Genomic DNA, 20,552 nt, shown 5'->3' on the forward strand with positions numbered 1-20,552 from the left:
TCAGTAGGTTGCTTCATTGTAGATAATACCAAGAAATTTTAGATATCTCAAATTTATTAACACCTTGATAGTTCTGATATTAGTTCAAACTTAGAATGTCCTCACATAGATCTCATATTTTTTTAAAATTTAATATTGTTACTCGAACTGATATAGAAGATTGAGATTTTCTTAAGATGAGAGTCTATATATAAAAATTGTTGGAAGGTCAAGAGAAGAAAGAAATTGATGATTGTGAAGAGTGACCGATGTTTGACCTTTATTTATTTTTCTATCAAGGGTAGTCTGAGATAATTATGAAGTTGAGTGGAATGTATTAGATAAATAATGGTGGTATATTAATACAAGTCCAAAATATTACAGTTCTTCAAAAAATTGAGAAATCAATAAGAAGGGATGAGTTTGAGATTTCAAATAATTTTGTTATAACAAGATCATGAGAAATAAAAGATATTATTGTAAGCTTGAGAATGATATGAAGAATGTATACTTTGAAATATATCTCAACAACATAACTTAATTTCGAGGACGAAATTATTTGAAGGGGGAGAATGTGACACCCCGACCCAAATTAGGTCCAGATTCAGCCACGGCCCACAAAAAAAAAAAAAAAAGAAAAAGAGAAAGAGAAAAATAAAAATAAAATAAAATAAAAAGAAGAAGAAGAAAAAAAATTTTTCTCTCTCTCTCCTCTCTCTACCTTCTCTCCCAGTTTTTCTCTCTAAATTCTCTCTCTAGATCTTTCTCTCTTTTTATGAATTTTATCTCTCTAGAATCTTTCTCTACTCTCTCTCTTTGATTACATCACAGACCCTAGGATAAATTTAAAATAAAAATATGATGATTTGAGATTGCTCCAAAATTCGTACGGTAGATCTGATCCCAGCTGATCCTATTTAAAATTGTAACACTTGATTCATATTAAGTTATCCTGATAGGATCTCTGATGGTCTCGACCATGATTGCCTCATCTGAAGGATACGAAGATTTCTCTCTCTCTATTTTTCTCTCTATTTTCTTTCTCTAGAATTTTCTCTCTCTTCATGGATTTTTTTTCTCTCTAGAAGTCTTATGGATCAGTGGAGGATCCAGACACTTAGACAAATCCTAATTTTGGTTAATCCTGAGAGAGATCCAAGATTTGTATTATTAGGATTGATTATCGGATAATTTTTTTCATATATGATTTTTATATTTGATTAGGATTATGAAGAGATGATTGTCTGCATATGATATCGAGTGAAATATTTTGTTAAAGAAATTCATAAATCAAAGAAGAACATTGATTTCTGTGCTTGGATCAGTCACCGATAAAGGTAAGAATCCCTATACATGATCATCATTATGTATGTTATTTTACCGTTGGTTTTATCTCATTGATTTTGCATCGTTGGATTTGAGATCGATGAATTTGTTATATCTGAGACATTGTTATTTATTTATGTGATTTTGAGCATGAGTATGCTATATCAATACAAATGTATCAACGATTGATGGCATGATTATGTGTATGACATATTTATTACACTACAAAGGATGAATTGATTAATGAAGTTAAATATCATAATTTCATGAAAATGAAAAGAAAAAGAAATATGGTTTGGACTGGCCTTGTCATGTGGAATAGCCTGCCAGGAGTTTATGCTTGGGACAACCCCCACAGGCTTACATGTGGAAGAATATGATCCGAGAAAGATCATGAAGAATTTGATCCGAGAAAGATCATGAATGATTTGATCCGAGAAAGATCATGGCCACTTTGATCCGAGAAAGATCATGAATATTTTGATCCGAGGAAGATCACAGAAATCGATCTGAATAAAAGATCGTCGCATGATCCTGGTAGTCCAAAGCCAAAGCCAAAGCCAAAGCCAAAAAGAAAGGATTAAAGATGATGTGATAATAGAAGAAAATAGAAATATAAGACATGAAACAATCGTTGAATAAAATTGTTTCACTTATTTAACATATGATGATGCATCTCTTTTGATAAAACAGATAATCTATAAATGTTTGCAGTATTCTGGACAGTGAACATCGACTTTTATGTGTTATTGCCTATCATTATTTTCAGATTATATTATTATATTGATGTGATATGGAAATTCTTACTGGGCTGTAAAGCTCACACCCCTTCATTTTTTTTTTCTTCTCAGAGTTACAAGATGTCCATGGTTGGCTATGGTATGGATTTATGAGTGAGCGGATGCATAGATAGAATACCGTTGATACCTGATCAGATGATTGAAGGAATGTTAATTGTAATTATGCAAGATTTTATGAATTATTGTTGAAATAAATTATTATGATTGATAAGGTTGTAATGATTTAATTTGGCCTTGCATATTCTTTAGGGCTTGCTCTAAGGAGCGTGCGGCCATCACGTATCTGACCCGAGTGTTGGGTTCGGGGCGTGACAAAAGATTTTTCTTTCTTGGGAGCCACAATTCCCTTGCTTCTCTTAGCTGTAGGTAGTCTCAAGATTTTTGATATTATATTTTCAATAACAGAACTACGTGTGACACTGGAGGGGTTGGCCTATCTCTTTCTAATATGGTACAGGGGCAAAGATTAATATAAATTGGAATGAAATGAGATGTATATATCCTGTGTTGGCACATTATCTGGAATGTCTCCGCAAATAATCCATGACCAAGTCTTCAAATTTATTAACCTTTTTCACCTGCATGGCGTATGCCCGTACTAGCATATGATTAAAATTAAATAAATCGTTAAACGGTAATAACACTGGCATGTAGCTGGCCCAACCGCTGTAGGCGTCAAAGGCGGCTATACTCTATCCATAGATCAACTGGCTACAGAACTGGTCATACTTTCTCTTCTGGGATGTTGTCTTTGCCGCTGTCTACTGCATTGCTGGACATCTGAAACAACGGTGTGAAAGCATTCTGTTTTGGGATGCGTGGACTCTATCATTCATCCTTGAGATTAGAGGAACGATATAAAAAGGACCGAGTCTATTACTTTTAGAAGAACGTAAGAAGAAAAAGATTTTATTTATACTTCATAACAGAATACAAAGCAAATCATCACCAACCTCAACAACTACTTCAAAGGTCCAACCTTCTAATAAATCGGGTAGCTTATCCCTCCTCTCTCTATATATATATCTATCTACTCCAAGCCATCCCAGCCCATCCAGCTTCGATCTAAACTCCCGAGTTCCATTCCTGTGTATTCTTTCCTGCTTGACCGAACAGAGACATGGCTTCAATCATCGTCCTGCTTGCTTTCCTAGCTCTGGTTTGTTCTCATGCAATTGCTTCTGATCCTAGTCCCCTCCAGGACTTCTGTGTCGCTGACAAGACGTCCCATGGTAATTATATATGTTCTGTCTCTTTCTAGTTGTGCAAAATTGTCTTACAGATTCACAAACTTCGTAGGCTTTCAAGCAAGGTTCTTCTCAAGTTTTTTGATCAAGCTTAGTGAATTATTTTAATTTTTATTGTTGCAGTATTTGTCAACGGTCTTGTGTGCAAGAACCCAAAGGATGTCAAAACTGATGATTTCTTCGTCTCTGGCCTCGACAAGCCTGGCGATACAGCAAACAAACTTGGGTCAAATGTGACCTTGGTTAATGTGGAGAAAATTGCAGGGCTCAACACCCTTGGCATCTCGTTGGCTCGCATAGACTTCGCTCCTTATGGCCTGAACCCACCTCACTTCCACCCTCGGGCGACAGAGATTTTGACCGTGTTAGAAGGCTCGCTCTACGTGGGCTTTGTGACTTCCAACCCGGACAACCGGCTCTTTGCCAAAGTCATCAACAAGGGTGATGTGTTTGTGTTCCCCCAAGGCCTAATCCACTTCCAGTTCAACTACGGCACGAAGAATGCGGTTGCTATTGCCGCATTGAGCAGCCAAAACCCTGGTGTGATCACTATAGCCAATGCCGTGTTTGGGTCGAAGCCACCCATCTCTCGTGATGTTCTTGCGAAGGCCTTTCAGGCGGACAAGAAGACTATTGACTGGCTGCAGGCTCAGTTCTGGATGGACAACAACAATTGATAACTCTCTCTATGCCAAATACAGAGATTGTTACACTGATTTATTTGTGTTCTTTAGAATGTTACAATGATTTGTTAGTATTCTTTAGCACCAATAAGCAAACAATGAGTTGCAAATTCTACAGCAAAAAAGGCAATTTATTCACAGTGCGAGAAAGAAAGTGCTCTTTTTGTTTCTTTGCTCTAGCATAAGGTAAAGATGGTTGTTGGACATGATATTACAAATTACTTATTCGCAAATTCATAAATTTCATGTCTCAGAGTGGATTATAGGAATTAATCCAAAGGCACCATGGAGAAAAAGAGGGATTTTTCTGAATGAAGGACGGAAAAACAAAAGGATTTGGATTCGGATGGTCTTTTGGCAACCTTGGCTTGAAAATTTTGGCAAAAATGGACAGCTGGCGTATGGCATCCTCTACGTAGGCTTGAGCAGCAACTGCCTCCAAGCTTTGGCTTAGAATCAGGACACTTATACTTCGAATAATTAGCAAAAATAGCTACCTGTATCTTTCCTCCGATCTAGGCCAGAGGAGAAGCAAAGTTTAATAGCATGTTTGAGTGTTTAAGATTTATAACTTTAGGATAAAATTTACGATGGGATATAGCTTTTGATCCCATAGGATTACACATTAAATCCTATCGGATAATAACCCTTTATAGCCGGGGAACGGACCCTCTGCGGTGCTTAAAAAGTATCACAGGATGTTATGCATGCTTCGGAGATATCCATCAAAAGATGGATAGTTGCGCATGCTTACACACACGCGCGTTAAAATACTAAGAAAATAGGAATAGACAAACTCTAGGGATATTTGAACAGTTTAGATAAATATTACATAACCACCCATCTTTTAATGGACGTCTCAAAATATGCACGGTACCTGCGGTACTTTTTGAATACCGCAGAGGATCCCGTACCTTGTAGCTAATCCTATCCTACATTTGGATGATAAATATTTTCTCCCCTCCTTTCTTTCTTTTCTCCTCCTCTTTCTACCCCTTCTTTTACCAATATAATAAATTTATTATTATCAAAATATCATATTGGTTATTATAATTATAAAATAATTCGTATCAAGAAAAAGTTAAAATATCTTTATGTATTTTTAAAATTTAAAATAAAAATTTAAAATGGTTTTAAAATTTATTCTTCAGGTATTTGCTTCAATTATATATATATATATATTTTTTACTACTTGAATACAGGGATATGGAGAATTGAACTCCAAATCTCTAGCCAGCCTAACCATTGCCTTAACTATTAAGCCACACTTCAAAAATTTATAAATTTTTTGATAACATTCATATGTACATTAAATTAACCATGAAAAAGCTCTAACCAACTTCTAAGCTTCCCTATTCAGCCGTGTTAAGCTGCCCACCTGATTGAGACTCCTGGGTATAAAAAAAGCAAGAGCTTCTTAGGTTGAGTGTGTAAAAAATAGGAGCATTTAAGGGAGATTGAGGAGTTTTTCGGTTGGCCGGCAAAGACGGCGAGGAGGCAATGTACTGAGGGGAGGTCGTCGTAGGAGGGGATGGAGAGGAAGAGGTGGAGGAGGGTGAGAAAGGAGAGGGAGTAGGAGGGGTAGTTGGTGAGGGGAGAAGGCGGAAGAGGGGGGAGGATAGTGGAGGGGGAGGAGATGGCACTGGTGGAGCGGGGTTGGAGATGGTGGGGGTGGGAAGGCAGAGCTGAACAACCATGGGAAAAAAAATAACTTCTTGAGGTCATTTTCCTTATAGAATTAGCCATTTTCCATTATTTTATTATCCTATAGTTCAATCTCCCAAACAGTGGCTCAATCTCCAGACGGTGGCTTGGAAAGAAAATGGGATTTTTATCCATAGGATTTCCAAATCCTATAGGATTTGGTACACATCTTTTATGAGAACACATGTAGCTTGTGTTTAATTTCATAATAATTGTACACTAAATAAATCTTGGATACATGTACCATTCTAGGAGGCATGAAGCATATATTTAATCATATTGGTTATATATTCCATAGATCTTGAGTATATATATAATTTCAAGAGATTCAAAATACTCATCAGCTAGCTAAATTGTGTGTATATATTTCTAAACTATTTAATCCTCTTTTTTGTTTATTTTGTAAAAGACTGTTTAACATTGACCGTTTATAGCCGACAATGCAGGAGTTGGTTCTACTGATGCAGAAATGAAGAACGACACTAGGCAATTTTGCGATTTTGTTGCGGCTGCTGCTACTCTACATTGTCCTCCAATTACAAGTAAAAACGGGACAAGACCAAGAGACAAGGCAGACGTGTGGGTATTGTCACGCCCCGAACCCAACACTCAGATCGGATACGTGATGGCCGCACACTCCTTAGAGCAAGCCCTAAAGAATATGCAAGGCCAAATTAAATCATTACAATCTTATCAACCATAATAATTTATTTCAACAATAATTCATAAAACCTTGCATAATTACAATTTAAATTTCTTCAATTCTCTGATCAGATATTATGACACTTTTATCTATCCTTCTGCTCATCCGTAATTTCAGGCCATAGCCAATCATAAGCATCCTGTAACTCTAAGAAGAAAAGAAAGATGAAGGGGTGTGAGCTTTATAGCCCAGTAAGAATTCTCATATCACACCAATATAATAATATAATCTGAAAATAAAGATAAGCAATAACACATAAAAATCGATGTTCACTGTCCAGAAAACTGCAAACATTTATAAATTATCTGTTTTATCAAAAGAGATGCATCATCATATGTTAAATAAGTGAAACAATTTTATTCAACGATTGTTTCATGTCTTATCTTTCCACTTTCTTCTATTATCATATCATCTTTAATCCTTTTCTTTTTGGTTTTGGCTTTGGCTTTGGCTTTGGACTATCAGGATCATGCGACGATCTTTTATTCGGATCGATTTCTGTGATCTTCCTCAGATCGAAATATTCATGATCTTTCTCGGATCAAAGTGGCCATGATCTTTCTCGGATCAAATCATTCATGATCTTTCTCGGATCAGATTCTTCATGATCTTTCTCGGATCATATTCTTCCACATATAAGCCTGTAGGGGTTGTCCCAGGCATAAGCTCCTGGTAAGCTATTCCACATGACAAGGCCAGTCCAAACCATATTTCTCTGTCTTTTCATTTTTATGAAATTATAATATTTGACTTCATTAATCAATTCAACTTTTGCAGCATAATAAATATGTCATACACATAATCATGCCATCAATCGTTGATACATATGTATTGATATAGCATACTCATGCTCAAAATCACATAAATAAATAACAGTGTCTTAGATATAACAAATTCATCAATCTCAAATCCAATGATGCAAAATCAATGAGATAAAATCAACGATAAAATAATATATATAATGATGATCATGTACAGAGATTCTTACTTTTACCGGTGACTGATCCAAGCACCAAAAATCAATGTTCTTTTTTGATTTATGAATTTCTTTAACAAAATATTCTACTCAATATCATATGCAGACAATCATCTCTTCATGATCCTGATCAATATAAAAATCACATATAGAGAAATTATCGATAATCAATCTTAATAACACAAATCGAGGATCTCTCTTAGGATTAACCAAAATTAAGACTTATCTAAGTATCTAGATCTTCTACTGATCCATAAGACTTCTAGAGAGAGAAAATTTATGAAGAGAAAGAAAATTCTAGAGAGAGAAAGTAGAGAGAGAAATCTTCGTATCCTTCAGATGAGGCAATCATGATCGAGATCATCAAAGGTCCTATCAGGGTGACTTAATATGAATCAAGTGTTACAAATTTCGAATAGGATCGGACTGGGATCAGATCTACTGCACGAATTTCGGAGCAATATCAGATCATCTTATTTTCATCTTAAGTTTATCCTAAGATCCGTGATGAAATCAAAGAGAGAAAGACACTAGAGAGATAAAATTCATAAAGAGAGAGAAAAAAATCTAGAGAGGGAATCTAGAGAGAGAAACTGGAGAGAGAAGGTAGAGAGAGGAGAGAGGAAAGAGAGAGAAAGGAGGGAGAGGAAAATTCTCTCTCTTCTTCTTCTTCTTCTTTTTTATTTTTTTTTTCTTTTTCTTTTTCTCTTTTTCCTTTTCTTTTTCTTTTCTTTTCCTTCTTCTTTTCTTTTTCTTTTTCTTTTCCTTCTTCTTCTTCTTTTCTTCTTTCCCGTGGGTTTCTTTTGGGCCGAAACAGGGGATCTTTGATCCCCTCATTGGTTGGCCGACCGGCGGCGCAGCCGACGTGGGGATGGTCGGTGACTGAAGGAGAGGTGATCCGGCGGCAAGAGGAGATCAAACCGATGGTCGGCAGTGACCACCAGCGTCGGAATCAAAGGAAAACGGTCAAAAAATGAAGGTTACTTCCGCAACAAAATCCGACAACTCCGGTCGCCAGCGAGCATGCACATCGGCACGGGAAGGAAGGGGAGGAAGAGAGGAAGGGGAGGAGGCTTACCTCCGTCGCCGGCGAAGCTTTTCCGACGAGAAATTGGATGTCACAGTGATGGGTCTCCATGAGGAATTTCCGGCGATTGCCACTGTTTTGCCCCGGGATTTTCGATGGAAAGGAGAGAGAAGGGATCTCCTCCTTAAATAGGGCCGGAGGGAGTTTGTCTCCGACTCCGATTGGGAGCCAGTGAATGGAGGAAAAAGACTCTCTCCGGGAGTCTTCTCCCCTGTTTTCTATTTTTTTTTTTTTTTATGGGCCGTGGCTGATTCTGGACCTAATTTGGGCCGGGGTGTTACATTCTCCCCCCTTCAAATAATTTCATCCTCGAAATTAAGTTATGTTGTTTGAAATATATTTCAAAGTATACATTCTTCATGTCATTCTCAAGCTTACAATAATGTCTTATATATTATTTATTTATCATGATCTTGTTATAACAAAATTATTTGAAATTTCAAATTCATCTCCTCTTATTGATTTCTCAACTTTTTGAAAAACTGTAACATTTTGGACTTGTATTAATATACCACCGTTATTTGTCTAATACATTCCACTCAAATTCATAATTATCTCAGGCTACCCTTGATAGAAAAATAAATAAAGATCAAACATCGGGCACTCTTCACAATCATCGATTTCTTTCTTCACTTGATCTTCCAACAAATTTTATATATAGACTCTCATCTTAAGAAAAATCTCAATCTTCTATATCAGTTCAAGTAACAATATTAAATTTTTAAAAATATGAGATGTATGTCAGGACATTCTAAGTTTGAACTAATATCAGAACTATCAAGCTGTTAATAATCTTGAAATATCTAAAATTTCTTGGCATTATCTACAATGAAACAACCTATTGACAAAAATTATCCGACTATGATCAGATTAGATCAAAATCTGTAGCATCATTTCATTATCAATAAAATCCTTCCTTATTTGCAACTAATGTATTTCATCATAATATCTTTTGATTTAAAAGATTAATATTTCTAATCAATTCAGACCATCACGCTTTTGCTGCGTACTCTGATTTTAATTTATCAAATTATATAAGTCTATTAAAGATAAAAATATCCTTATATGTTAGATCAATCCAAGATAGATCCAACCTTCAAATTTCATATAAGACTTAGGCAAAATTTAAGTTTCTTTATCTTTACTATCTTTGGGTATAGCATATAAAAATTAAATCTTGATCTACTTCCTATATTTGAAATCATTGTATAAGTTTCATCACTCTTCAGGAATCCAACATATCTAGAATCAATTGGAGTTAATCTTAGATTTATCTTACAATCATTCTGATAATTTTTAAATCAATCTTTCTTTTTAAAAGAATTAATTCTAACTTGACGAACTAAAAGAACTCAAGCCAACATCCTTATGAGTAGAATCAACTTGATTATTTCTTATAGATCTCCCTTCATCACAACCCTTAATATTAATCAATAAATCCATACAAAATCTTGTCCCTTGTATAAGTCATTCAAAATTTAATATTAGCAAGATGTCTTAATTTAATTTAAAAATTCAAACTTTGACTTGAATAATTAATACACTTCACCATCTTCAATAATTATAAAAAAAATCTAATCCAAAGATAGTAATATGAATTATTAAAAAAATTTTATCATAACCTGTATATCATTCTCTGACACAATAAATTTTCTTCTTTAATTTAACAATAATATCAAAATACTTTTGAACCACTTAGAAAAGTAAGCTTTTGACTTTAAATTCAATGCAACTTGAAAGATCAAGGAATCATATTCAGAATATGATATTTGAGTAACCAAAGATTTCACCAAGATGTGTATCTCATATTCTCATAATAAAATTCAAGTATATTTTTTATTTAAAATTGAGTTTCATATATGATCCTCTTATAGGTTTAATACTCAAAAATATTTCTCTCTCATATGATGAAATTTCTTCTTAGACCATAGCCTAACTTCCTTCTGATAAATTTAAAATTTGTAATGCTCAGATAATTAACATCAAAATCAAAAAAATTATCATGATCTTCAATCATATAAGTTTAACATTCCAAAATCCTCTAGTATACTCAACATAACTTATCAATAACTCTCACTTTATTCCAAGGTCAACTCTTTTTATACTTAGGTCAACCTTACTAATTGAAATCTAAGATATAACTCATCAATTCTATTATAGATATCATATGCCACTTATACATAAATTTTATCTTAATATCTATTGACTCGAAATCTAATTACCGGATCGTTTATTTTATGTCTATCATGTTCCTTATGATCATAACCTAAGTTTAAATATCACTAAAGTCATAATTTCAATAATTATAATCTTAAGCTTAAATACCACTTAAATCATATTCTCTAATGATCATAACCTAAATTGTAATATCATTCTATCATACCTTTAATAATCATAATCTTAAACTCTGATTTTATCAATCATACTCTATTGATTATAATCTCAAAGTTTTGATATCACTTATATGACAATCTTTAGTGACCCTAAACTTTCTGTCATATCCTAATCACTTGTATCATTGTCTCCAAATAAACGTAACCTAAGCTCTAAGCTCAGATGCCACTCTGTCACATCCTACTGATCTTACATAAAATTTTAATATCTCTTCATAATCTCTAGTGATCTTAAACCTAAGCTTTGATATTATTCTATCACATCCTAATCATTTATATCGTAATCTCCAATGATCATAACCTAAGCTCTGATACCATTCTGTCATGCCCCGAACCCAACATCCGGATCGGATACGTGATGGCCGCACACTCTTTAGAGCAAGCCCTAAAGAATATGCAAGACCAAATTAAATCATTACAACCTTATCAACCATAATAATTTATTTCAACAATAATTTATAAAATCTTGCATAATTACAATTTAAATTTCTTCAATTCTCTGATCAGATACTATGACACTTTTATCTATCCTTCTGCTCACCCGTAATTCCAGGCCATAGCCAATCATAAGCATCCTGTAACTTTGAGAAGAAAAGAAAGATGAAGAGGTGTGAGCTTTACAGCCCAGTAAGAATTTCCATATCACACCAATATAATAATATAATCTGAAAATAAAGATAAGCAATAACACATAAAAGTTGATGTTCACTGTCCAGAAAACTGCAAACATTTATAGATTATCTGTTTTATTAAAAGAGATGCATCATCATATGTTAAATAAGTGAAACAATTTTATTCAACGATTGTTTCATGTCTTATCTTTCCACTTTCTTCTATTATCACATCATCTTTAATCCTTTTCTTTTTGGTTTTGGCTTTGGCTTTGGCTTTGGACTACCAGGATCATGCGACGATCTTTTATTCGGATCGATTTCTATGATCTTCCTCGGATCGAAATATTCATGATCTTTCTCGGATCAAAGTGGCCATGATCTTTCTCGGATCAAATCATTCATGATCTTTCTCGGATCAGATTCTTCATGATCTTTCTCGGATCATATTCTTCCACATATAAGCCTGTGGGGGCTGTCCCAGGCATAAGCTCCTGGCAAGCTATTCCACATGACAAGTCCAGTCCAAACCATATTTCTCTTTCTTTTCATTTTTATGAAATTATAATATTTGACTTCATTAATCAATTCAACTTTTACAGCATAATAAATATGTTATACACATAATCATGCCATCAATCGCTGATACATATGTATTGATATAGCATACTCATGCTCAAAATCACATAAATAAATAACAGTGTCTCAGATATAACAAATTCATCGATCTCAAATCCAACGATGCAAAATCAATGAGATAAAACCAATGGTAAAATAACATATATAATGATGATCATGTACAGGGATTCTTACTTTTACCGGTGACTGATCCAAGCACCAAAAATCAATGTTCTTCTTTGATTTATAAATTTCTTTAACAAAATATTCTACTCGATATCATATGCAGACAATCATCTCTTCATGACCCTGATAATATAAAAATCACATATAGAGAAATTATCGATAATCGATATTAATAACACAAATCGAGGATCTCTCTTAGGATTAACCAAAATTAAGACTTATCTAAGTATCTAGATCCTCCACTGATCCATAAGACTTCTAGAGAGAGAAAATTCATGATGAGAGAGAAAATTCTAGAGAGAAATAGAGAGAGAAATAGAGAGAGAAATCTTCGTATCCTTCAGATGAGGCAATCATGATCGAGATCATCAAAGGTCCTATCAGGGTGACTCAATATGAATCAAGTGTTACAAATTTCGAATATGATCGGACTGGGATCAGATCTACTGCACGAATTTCGGAGCAATCTCAGATCATCTTATTTTCATCTTAAGTTTATCCTAAGATCCGTGACGAAATCAAAGAGAGAAAGACACTAGAGAGATAAAATTCATAAAGAGAGAGAAAAAAATCTAGAGAGGGAATATAGAGAGAGAAACTGGAGAGAGAAGGTAGAGAGAGGAGAGAGGAAAGAGAGAGAAAGGAGGGAGAGAAAAATTCTCTCTCTTCTTCTTCTTCTTCTTCTTCTTCTTTATTTTTTTATTTTTCTCTTTTTCCTTTTCTTTTTCTTTTCTTTTCCTTCTTCTTTTCTTTTTCTTTTTCTTTTCCTTCTTCTTCTTCTTATTTTCTTCTTTCCCGTGGGTTTCTTTTGGGCCGAAACAGGGGATCTTTGATCTCCTCATTGGTTGGCCGGCTGGCGGCGCAGCCGGCGCGGGGATGGTCGGCAGCCGAAGGAGAGGTGATCCGGCGGCAAGAGGAGATCAAACCGGTGGTCGGCGGTGACCACCGGCGTCGGAATCAAAGAAAAACAGTCAAAAAATGAAGGTTACTTCCGCAACAAAATCCGGCGACTCCGGTCGCTGGCGAGCATGCACATCGGCACGGAAAGGAAGGGGAGGAAGAGAGGAAGGGGAGGAGGCTTACCTCCGTCGCCGGCGAAGCTTTTCCGACGAAAAATTGGACGTCACAATGATGGGTCTCCGTAAGGAATTTCCGGCGATTGCCGCCGTTTTACCTCGGAATTTTCGATGGAAAGGAGAGAGGAGGGATCTCCTCCTTAAATAGGGCCGGAGAGAGCTTGTCTCCGACTCCGATTGGGAGCCGGTGAATGGAGGAAGAAGACTCCCTCCGGGAGTCTTCTCCCCTGTTTTCTATTTTTTTTTTTTTTTATGGGCCGTGGCTGATTCTGGACCCAATTTGGACCGGGGTGTTACAGGTACAGGGGAGAAGCAAGTAAGAGAGTGCTGTGGACTTGGGAGGAGGGGATTAGGCAAGCAACTAATAGAAGGCAGAACCAACCCGTTCCTAGACCAGGGGGTACAATTAAAATAGAGCAGCATAATATTAAGTTGGGTAGTATAAGGCAAAAGTGGCATTCGTACGTACGTGCATCACAGATCTTGCTCCAGCCAATATAAATCTGCAGTTCTGACCAACATAATTTGTATAGATATACCAAGTTTATGTAAGTACTTGGATTAGCTTAGTTCATCAACTTAAAGATTTTTATCTTCAATCAAGAGGCCGATAAAAATATTCCAGCTAAAATTAGGAGTTCAATTATTGGTGAATGAATATTCAAATTAGCCACAATTATTCCCTCACATGCATCTCAACACAAATGTGCTGACACATAAGGCTAGCAATCCAACTACCAATTTCATTTTTATTCTATTATAATACACACACACACACACACACACACACACACACACACGGAGGCTCAGCTAGCTTATGCAAACTTCTCCATTCACTAAAGGGATCAATATTAAACATAACGATATTAATGATATTAATGATATTAATATCATTGACGATATTAATGATATTAACGATATTAATGATGATCAATATTAATGACATTAGCTTATACAAAAACTAAAGGGATCAATATTAAACATAATGATATTAATGATGAAAGTTTTTGCACCGTAGCTTAATTAGGTTGTGCATATGAATCTCCTGTACTTCCTCCTAGAACTGCCAGCTTATCATTAACCCCTCCATATGATTCTTTTATACAACTACAGGCATATATATCTACTCTTATATATATATATATATATATATATATATATATATTTATTTATTTATTTATTTATGCAAAAATTTCAAAGGAAACAATTTATATAAAAGATTATATGTATAATAAGAAAGAGTAATTTCAAAACCATATAAAAGAAAGAGTAATTTCAATTATGTAGAATACAATACACATACACCAAACAAATGAACACCTCTAAACCAGTGGGTGTGCATATTGATCAATTAAACAAACACTTATTTGACCGCAAACCAAGAAATCTCCTAATAGAAGCAAATGATCTCATGATCATGAACCAAACACGTGCACTACACCATTTGTAGCCTTCTTTACTAGTTGTTATCCATCCAGAATTGAGCCTGGAGATACTTGATGGTGTCCTGGCCCACTTGGAAGGCCTTAGCCAAAACCGCATCAGAGATGGGCGGGTTTGATCCGAAGACTGCATTTGCTATAGTGATCACACCGGGGTTCTGGCTGCTTAGGGCTGCAATGGCCACGGCAGGTGTCGAACCATGGTTGAATTGGAAATGGATTAAACCTTCGGGAAACACGAAGACATCACCCTTCTTGAGCATCTTAGTGAAGAGAAGGTTGCCGTTGTTGGTGTTGGATGTGACAAAGCCGACGTAAAGCGTGCCTTCCAACACGGTCAGGATCTCGGTGGCCCGCGGGTGGGTGTGTGGTGGGTTGAGACCGTAAGGTGCATAGTCTATTCGAGCCAAGGAGATGCCGAGGGTGTTGAGCCCTGCAATTTGGTTCACATTCACCTGCGTCACCTTGGACCCAAGCTGGTTCGACGTGTTGCCAGGCTTGTCAAGGCCGGAGAAGAAGAAGTCGTCCGCTGTCACGTGCATCGGTGGCTTGCACACAAAACCATTCACAAGGACTGCATGCATCCAAAGGAAGACGCTAAGCGACAAAGGATAACTTGCAAAACAGTATGGTGAAATCAACCAGTAAAAGATAAGAGTGAAGAGTAATTAATTACCAGGAGACTTGAGGTCGGCAACGCAGAAGTCTTGAAGTTGGCTGGGATCGGAGGCCATGACATTCACATGAGAGGAAGCCAAGGCAAGGAGAGCAAAGAAGAGAATATGGCAAGCCATTTCTTTCCTCTGTGCGTGCAAAATAAATTGCAAATAATGGAAATGAGGGTATTTGGTGGGATAAGAAGGCCCGGAGAAGATTGGTATATATATAGGGGAGATGGAACCCAGCGCTCTCCAGAAGCCATTTGAACTAGTTATTCTTTAGTAACACTGCAGAAGAGTCTATGAGGTTAGGTATGAAGTTTTCGCACAAACTACTTGCCTGCATGCCATGGACGCAGTCTATTGTGTATCCAGTCATGCTATTGATGCAGTCTTCGGTTTAGAGCACATGGCAATAAAACATATATGAACAGTATTGTTTACTTAGTAAAATGAATATGTATATAATCGTCGCCCTTGGCGGAATCCTGAATCGCAAATTCTTAATCAGACGCGGAGCCACGTGGCCCCACGCTTTTCCCCCTATTTTTTTTTTTGGTAACACCCCACGCTTTTCTTTTAAAAGCGCATTGACGGGCAACTAGGAATTCTTAATGATTCATTTCCGTTTTTAGGCATAAAGGTAAGAAATTCGGAGTTCTCAAATATAGCATTTGGAGCAAAGATCCAACAATTAGGAAAGAAGTGAAAATTTCCCCAAAATTCTGATGAAAAAGATAAGAAGAATAAAGAATCAAAAATTATATATATGTACATACATAAATATATATATATACATACATGCATACATGTGTATCCATGCTTACATACGTACATACATTTATATTATTTTACATACTATAAAAGCATAAATAATCTCTATCAACATAAATTTCATAGCATTAGATTTTCTTTATCTCCGTGAGACCATGACATTTTGCATGTACATCAATTACAATGCGTACCTTTTTGTCCTGCTCAGTCCGTCTACATAGCGAACCCATACACACGATTCAGATGTACCTTTAATGGAATTTGTGATGCCTTTCTATTAAGAATTATCAGGGAGTTTTATTTATTGGGCCTCTATCTTGCCCCATCTGATGAGCACAACTGAGCATGTGATGGAAGACAACATATCTTGCAGAGTTTTGCCCACAAATAATGTAAGACCTAAAATTCACTTAGTACTAGTGCAAGCAAATTAGAATACTTAAAAACTTTAAGGCGATGTTCGAGTTCAACATTATTTTTAAATCCAATTCAGATTAATTATATAATATTTATTTTTAGATAAAAAGAAAATGTTTAAAAGTCCTAATTCTTTTGCTCATGGCCCATAATGCCATCCGCACTAGGTTTTGGCATATGAAAAAGGGTAATAAAACAGAATTGATCTAAAAGTCTAGTAAATCACCTCTATCACTATTCGATTAAGCATTATACGTACGAACCTCATGATCGTAATATAAGATTTTTAATTTATAATTTAAGGCATTCTAAGCAATATAAAGTGTATATATATTCAAAATGATCAGCATATTTGATAATAGAAGAAGAAAATAAAATTTTCAGTCATTGTATTCAACTATTCAAACTTTCTCTCTCCCCTGGTCTTTTGACTACATCCACGATCGACCTGTGGTAAGCCCCAAAAGAGTCAGATCCTTGTTATACCTCTGACTCGAGTGTGTGAGCTAGAGCTTCACAACAATTGCAGCATACTTATTGGAAAACTTTTTTCATAAGCATGTTAAGCATCTCATTATGATATTATAAACAAACAACGGAACAAAATTCAAATAATTAATATCTAAAATTTAATTTAAATAACTAAATCTCAATTCAACGTCAATGAAATCACAACTAAATATTTGACAAAATCAACAATAAATAAATTCTTGCATCAAATTTGATAACCCCTAATAAGATAAAGTAAGCTAAATTCCATCTCTAATCACATTCCCATAATGAAACCATGCATCAAGCTAATTTTCTGAATCTATAAAAAAAAATTTGATAATGAGCTAGACAACCCAATAAATAGTGAATACTTTCAACTAAATAAATCAAAAAAATAATTATATATATTAATTTATCAAAATATCATAATGAGTACATTAGTTCAAAAGTTTAGGTCTTGATGTATCATATTATCAAATTTTTATATATTGAAATTTAATTTATCACAAAGATAATTTTTGTTTATAATCTCAAAATTTTCAAATTATCAAGTTTAACTTATCAACCATGAGCTATGACCATATTTTTTCTATGGTAGCATCATAATATCGTGCATCATCTTGCGGTGAGCTATGTATCATCTTATAGCATGCTGCGTATCATCTGACAGTAAAATCTTTAAGAATTATAAATTTACTGGTGATTGTCATATATCTACTTGTGACATAAACTCTGATAAGTCACCAACATATTAGCATTCATTAATGGTAGGATCTTTTTCGTAGCTAGGGTAACAATTCAAATCATTATGCAATTTCATATATATCTTAGTTCGATAAAAATACAAGTAATCATGAGATATCGAAATCAATCAAATCAAATCAATCATTATGAACATACATCATCATAATATTTTAAAAATAAGATATTTTCAATACTCAAATACTTTTCATCATACTCATAAATCATGAATTAATACAATTTAAAATTTATTAATTTAATATTTTATAAATTATGAGATAAATTTAGGAAAGATGAAATATTACTTACCTCACAAGCAAAATTAGGCTATGGTCCAATAAATCCTGAAAATCTTTCTCTTAGTTTGATATATAAAAATCATATTTCGATTAAACTTCTATCATAATTATTTTAAAAATGAAAATCCTAAAATCTTGTATCCTTATAAAATTGGCTAGGTGATAGCGCTTGAAATTCTGATTAGTCGACCTAGGTCATCTAACTGATCAATCATAAATTAGGAGTCATACTTAAGATATGAAAACTCTATAAAAATTATTGACGGTGGTATCTAGAGGTGTCTAGCTTAGCTGGTGTAAGGACCAACATGCTATATGGAGATCACGATTGAGATCCTTTTCACTAGGATTGTTCAAGGTCACTAAGGAGAAAACCCTTTTTACAAGATCCAAGAACCCTAAGAGGGAAAAATAAGAGAGAGACAGTAGAGGGAAGGTAGAGAGAAAGTAGAGAGAGAAAATAGAGAAAGAAAGTTGAGAGAGAAGGTAGGGAAGAGAGAGAAAAGAGAGAAGCAAAATTCTTTTTTCCCCCTTTTTTTCTTTTTCATTTGTTTTTCTTTTTCTTTTTTATTTTCATTTTCTCTCTTCTTCTTCCTTCATCTAGGCAAAATAGGGGATCTCGTTTGAATCCCCTTCTCCCCTGAACTCAAGGGTAGTTTTGCCAAGAGATGATGGCTGGGGGTGTGGCTCGGTGGCACAGCCATGGGTCCTCGATCCAGTGATCAATGGTGACATTTGAGATCCCTAATTTGGTAATCAATGGTGTAGCCATGAATTCTACCTCTTCAACTTGTGGTTCATATAACTTTCATCTAGTGTAACACCGTCTAACACGATCCACATGATGCTTGCTCATAGCTACCATCTAGATTGTTAAAATGGGGTGTAAGCAATGCCCTTCACATCTCGTTGGCTAAAGTTCAAAGGTTGATGGGATGTCTAGCTAACATGATCCTCTGTACTTGTAGGATTCATGAAATTGCGATAACCTAGACCAACTGGGCTAATAGGAAACCAGACCTCGTCCATTTAATCGGTTTAAACATTAGAAACCAGCTCGAAGAAAAAAAAGGAAGGAGTCTTCTTCTCCTTGAGATCATTGGACGAACTTTGACATTGAGGCAAATTCCAGTGCTTTTCTACCACTTCCTTCGATCCCATACCAAAGGTAGGAGCTTAGATGGGAAGCTCGCTAGAGTTTTTTTCCCCTTCTCTTCTTTTTCTTCTTAGAAGCCCATCAGTATGCCTACCAGATCGTAGCATAAGCATTACCTGAAAGAAGGTAATGTTACCTCAATCCTTTGATTTATTCTCCTCCAAAATCTGCCTTAACCTTTAAACCATGGTTTCTAGCTAGCTATCGCTAAATTTTTCCTTGTTATTCAGTTTTTTTCTTTGATTTTTCTAGCATTGATTGTCACCGCCACTTGCTAGTTAGGAAACCTCCAACTGTGCTGCCATGGCCCACCTTGCTAGCCATAGTCACTGCCAGTGAGAAAGCTTATTTGTTCTGGAAAAAAAAAAAAAAGAAGGAGAGCTTGAGTCCCCTGTTTCACCCAAAAACCAAGGGAAGAAAAAAATAAGAAAAGAAAGAGAAAAAGAAAGAAAGAAAGAGAAAAAAATAGAAAAGAAAAAAAAATAAAGACAAGAGAGTATCTATCTCTTCTCTTTCCCTCTCTTTCCCACTTTCTCCATACTTCTCTCTCCACTTTTTTCACTCTACTTTCTCTCTCTAAGTTTTTACCTCTATTATGCTTTTTGTAAATCTTTGAGAAGATTTTCTCTTAATGAATTTGATCGACCTTGGTGAAGGGGGGTCCTGACCCAGAGTTATTGACAACATGTCTATCACCAGCTTAGCTAAGCTAGGCACCACTAGATCTCACCATCAATACTTCCATAGAGTTATTATATCTTAGCATGATTCCTGATTTATAGTTGATCTATTAATGACCTAAATCGACTAAATAGGATGTCAAGGAATACCACTTGACTAGCTGTATGAGGAAGTTGGGATTCGAAATTTTTATTCTTAAAGTAATGATGATAAAAATATAATAAAAACATAATTTTTGAATATTATAATATTAAAAAAAATTTAGAATTAATTGGATTTGTCGATCAGTTTTGCTCTCAAGCAGAAACATTGTACATGTAGCCAGTCATGGGCAGGAATGTGACCTGATTTACTGATCATGAGTGGAAGCATATATAGTGTGGTAGTCCAACATCAAAAGATGATTGACATCCCAGGATTATCATTGAATGTCAATTGGAATAATTGATATTAGGCACCTAATTAAAAATTTGATTGAGATAATTTCTTTGGTTAGCATATT

The 20,552-nt window shown here is 35.1% G+C and overlaps 2 protein-coding genes across 2 annotated transcripts; one reads left to right on the forward strand and one right to left on the reverse strand.

The window, feature by feature from the left end:
- Positions 1–3,150: 3,150 nt before the first annotated feature.
- Positions 3,151–4,378, forward strand: LOC140852244 (putative germin-like protein 2-1). Its single transcript, XM_073245223.1, has 2 exons — positions 3,151–3,337; positions 3,476–4,378. Exons 1-2 carry the CDS (start codon positions 3,226–3,228, stop codon positions 4,027–4,029), a joined length of 666 nt encoding a protein of 221 aa, XP_073101324.1. The 5' UTR covers positions 3,151–3,225; the 3' UTR covers positions 4,030–4,378.
- A 10,453-nt stretch (positions 4,379–14,831) lies between these two features.
- On the reverse strand, positions 14,832–15,681 carry LOC140852023 (putative germin-like protein 2-1). The gene is made up of 2 exons (XM_073244673.1): positions 15,508–15,681; positions 14,832–15,405 (listed from the first exon to the last, which is right to left on the reverse strand). Exons 1-2 carry the CDS (start codon positions 15,623–15,625, stop codon positions 14,849–14,851), a joined length of 675 nt encoding a protein of 224 aa, XP_073100774.1. The 5' UTR covers positions 15,626–15,681; the 3' UTR covers positions 14,832–14,848.
- Between the last annotated feature and the right edge of the window lie 4,871 nt (positions 15,682–20,552).

The sequence above is a fragment of the Elaeis guineensis genome, chromosome 10, assembly GCF_000442705.2.
Source record: "Elaeis guineensis isolate ETL-2024a chromosome 10, EG11, whole genome shotgun sequence".
NCBI lineage: Eukaryota > Viridiplantae > Streptophyta > Magnoliopsida > Arecales > Arecaceae > Elaeis > Elaeis guineensis.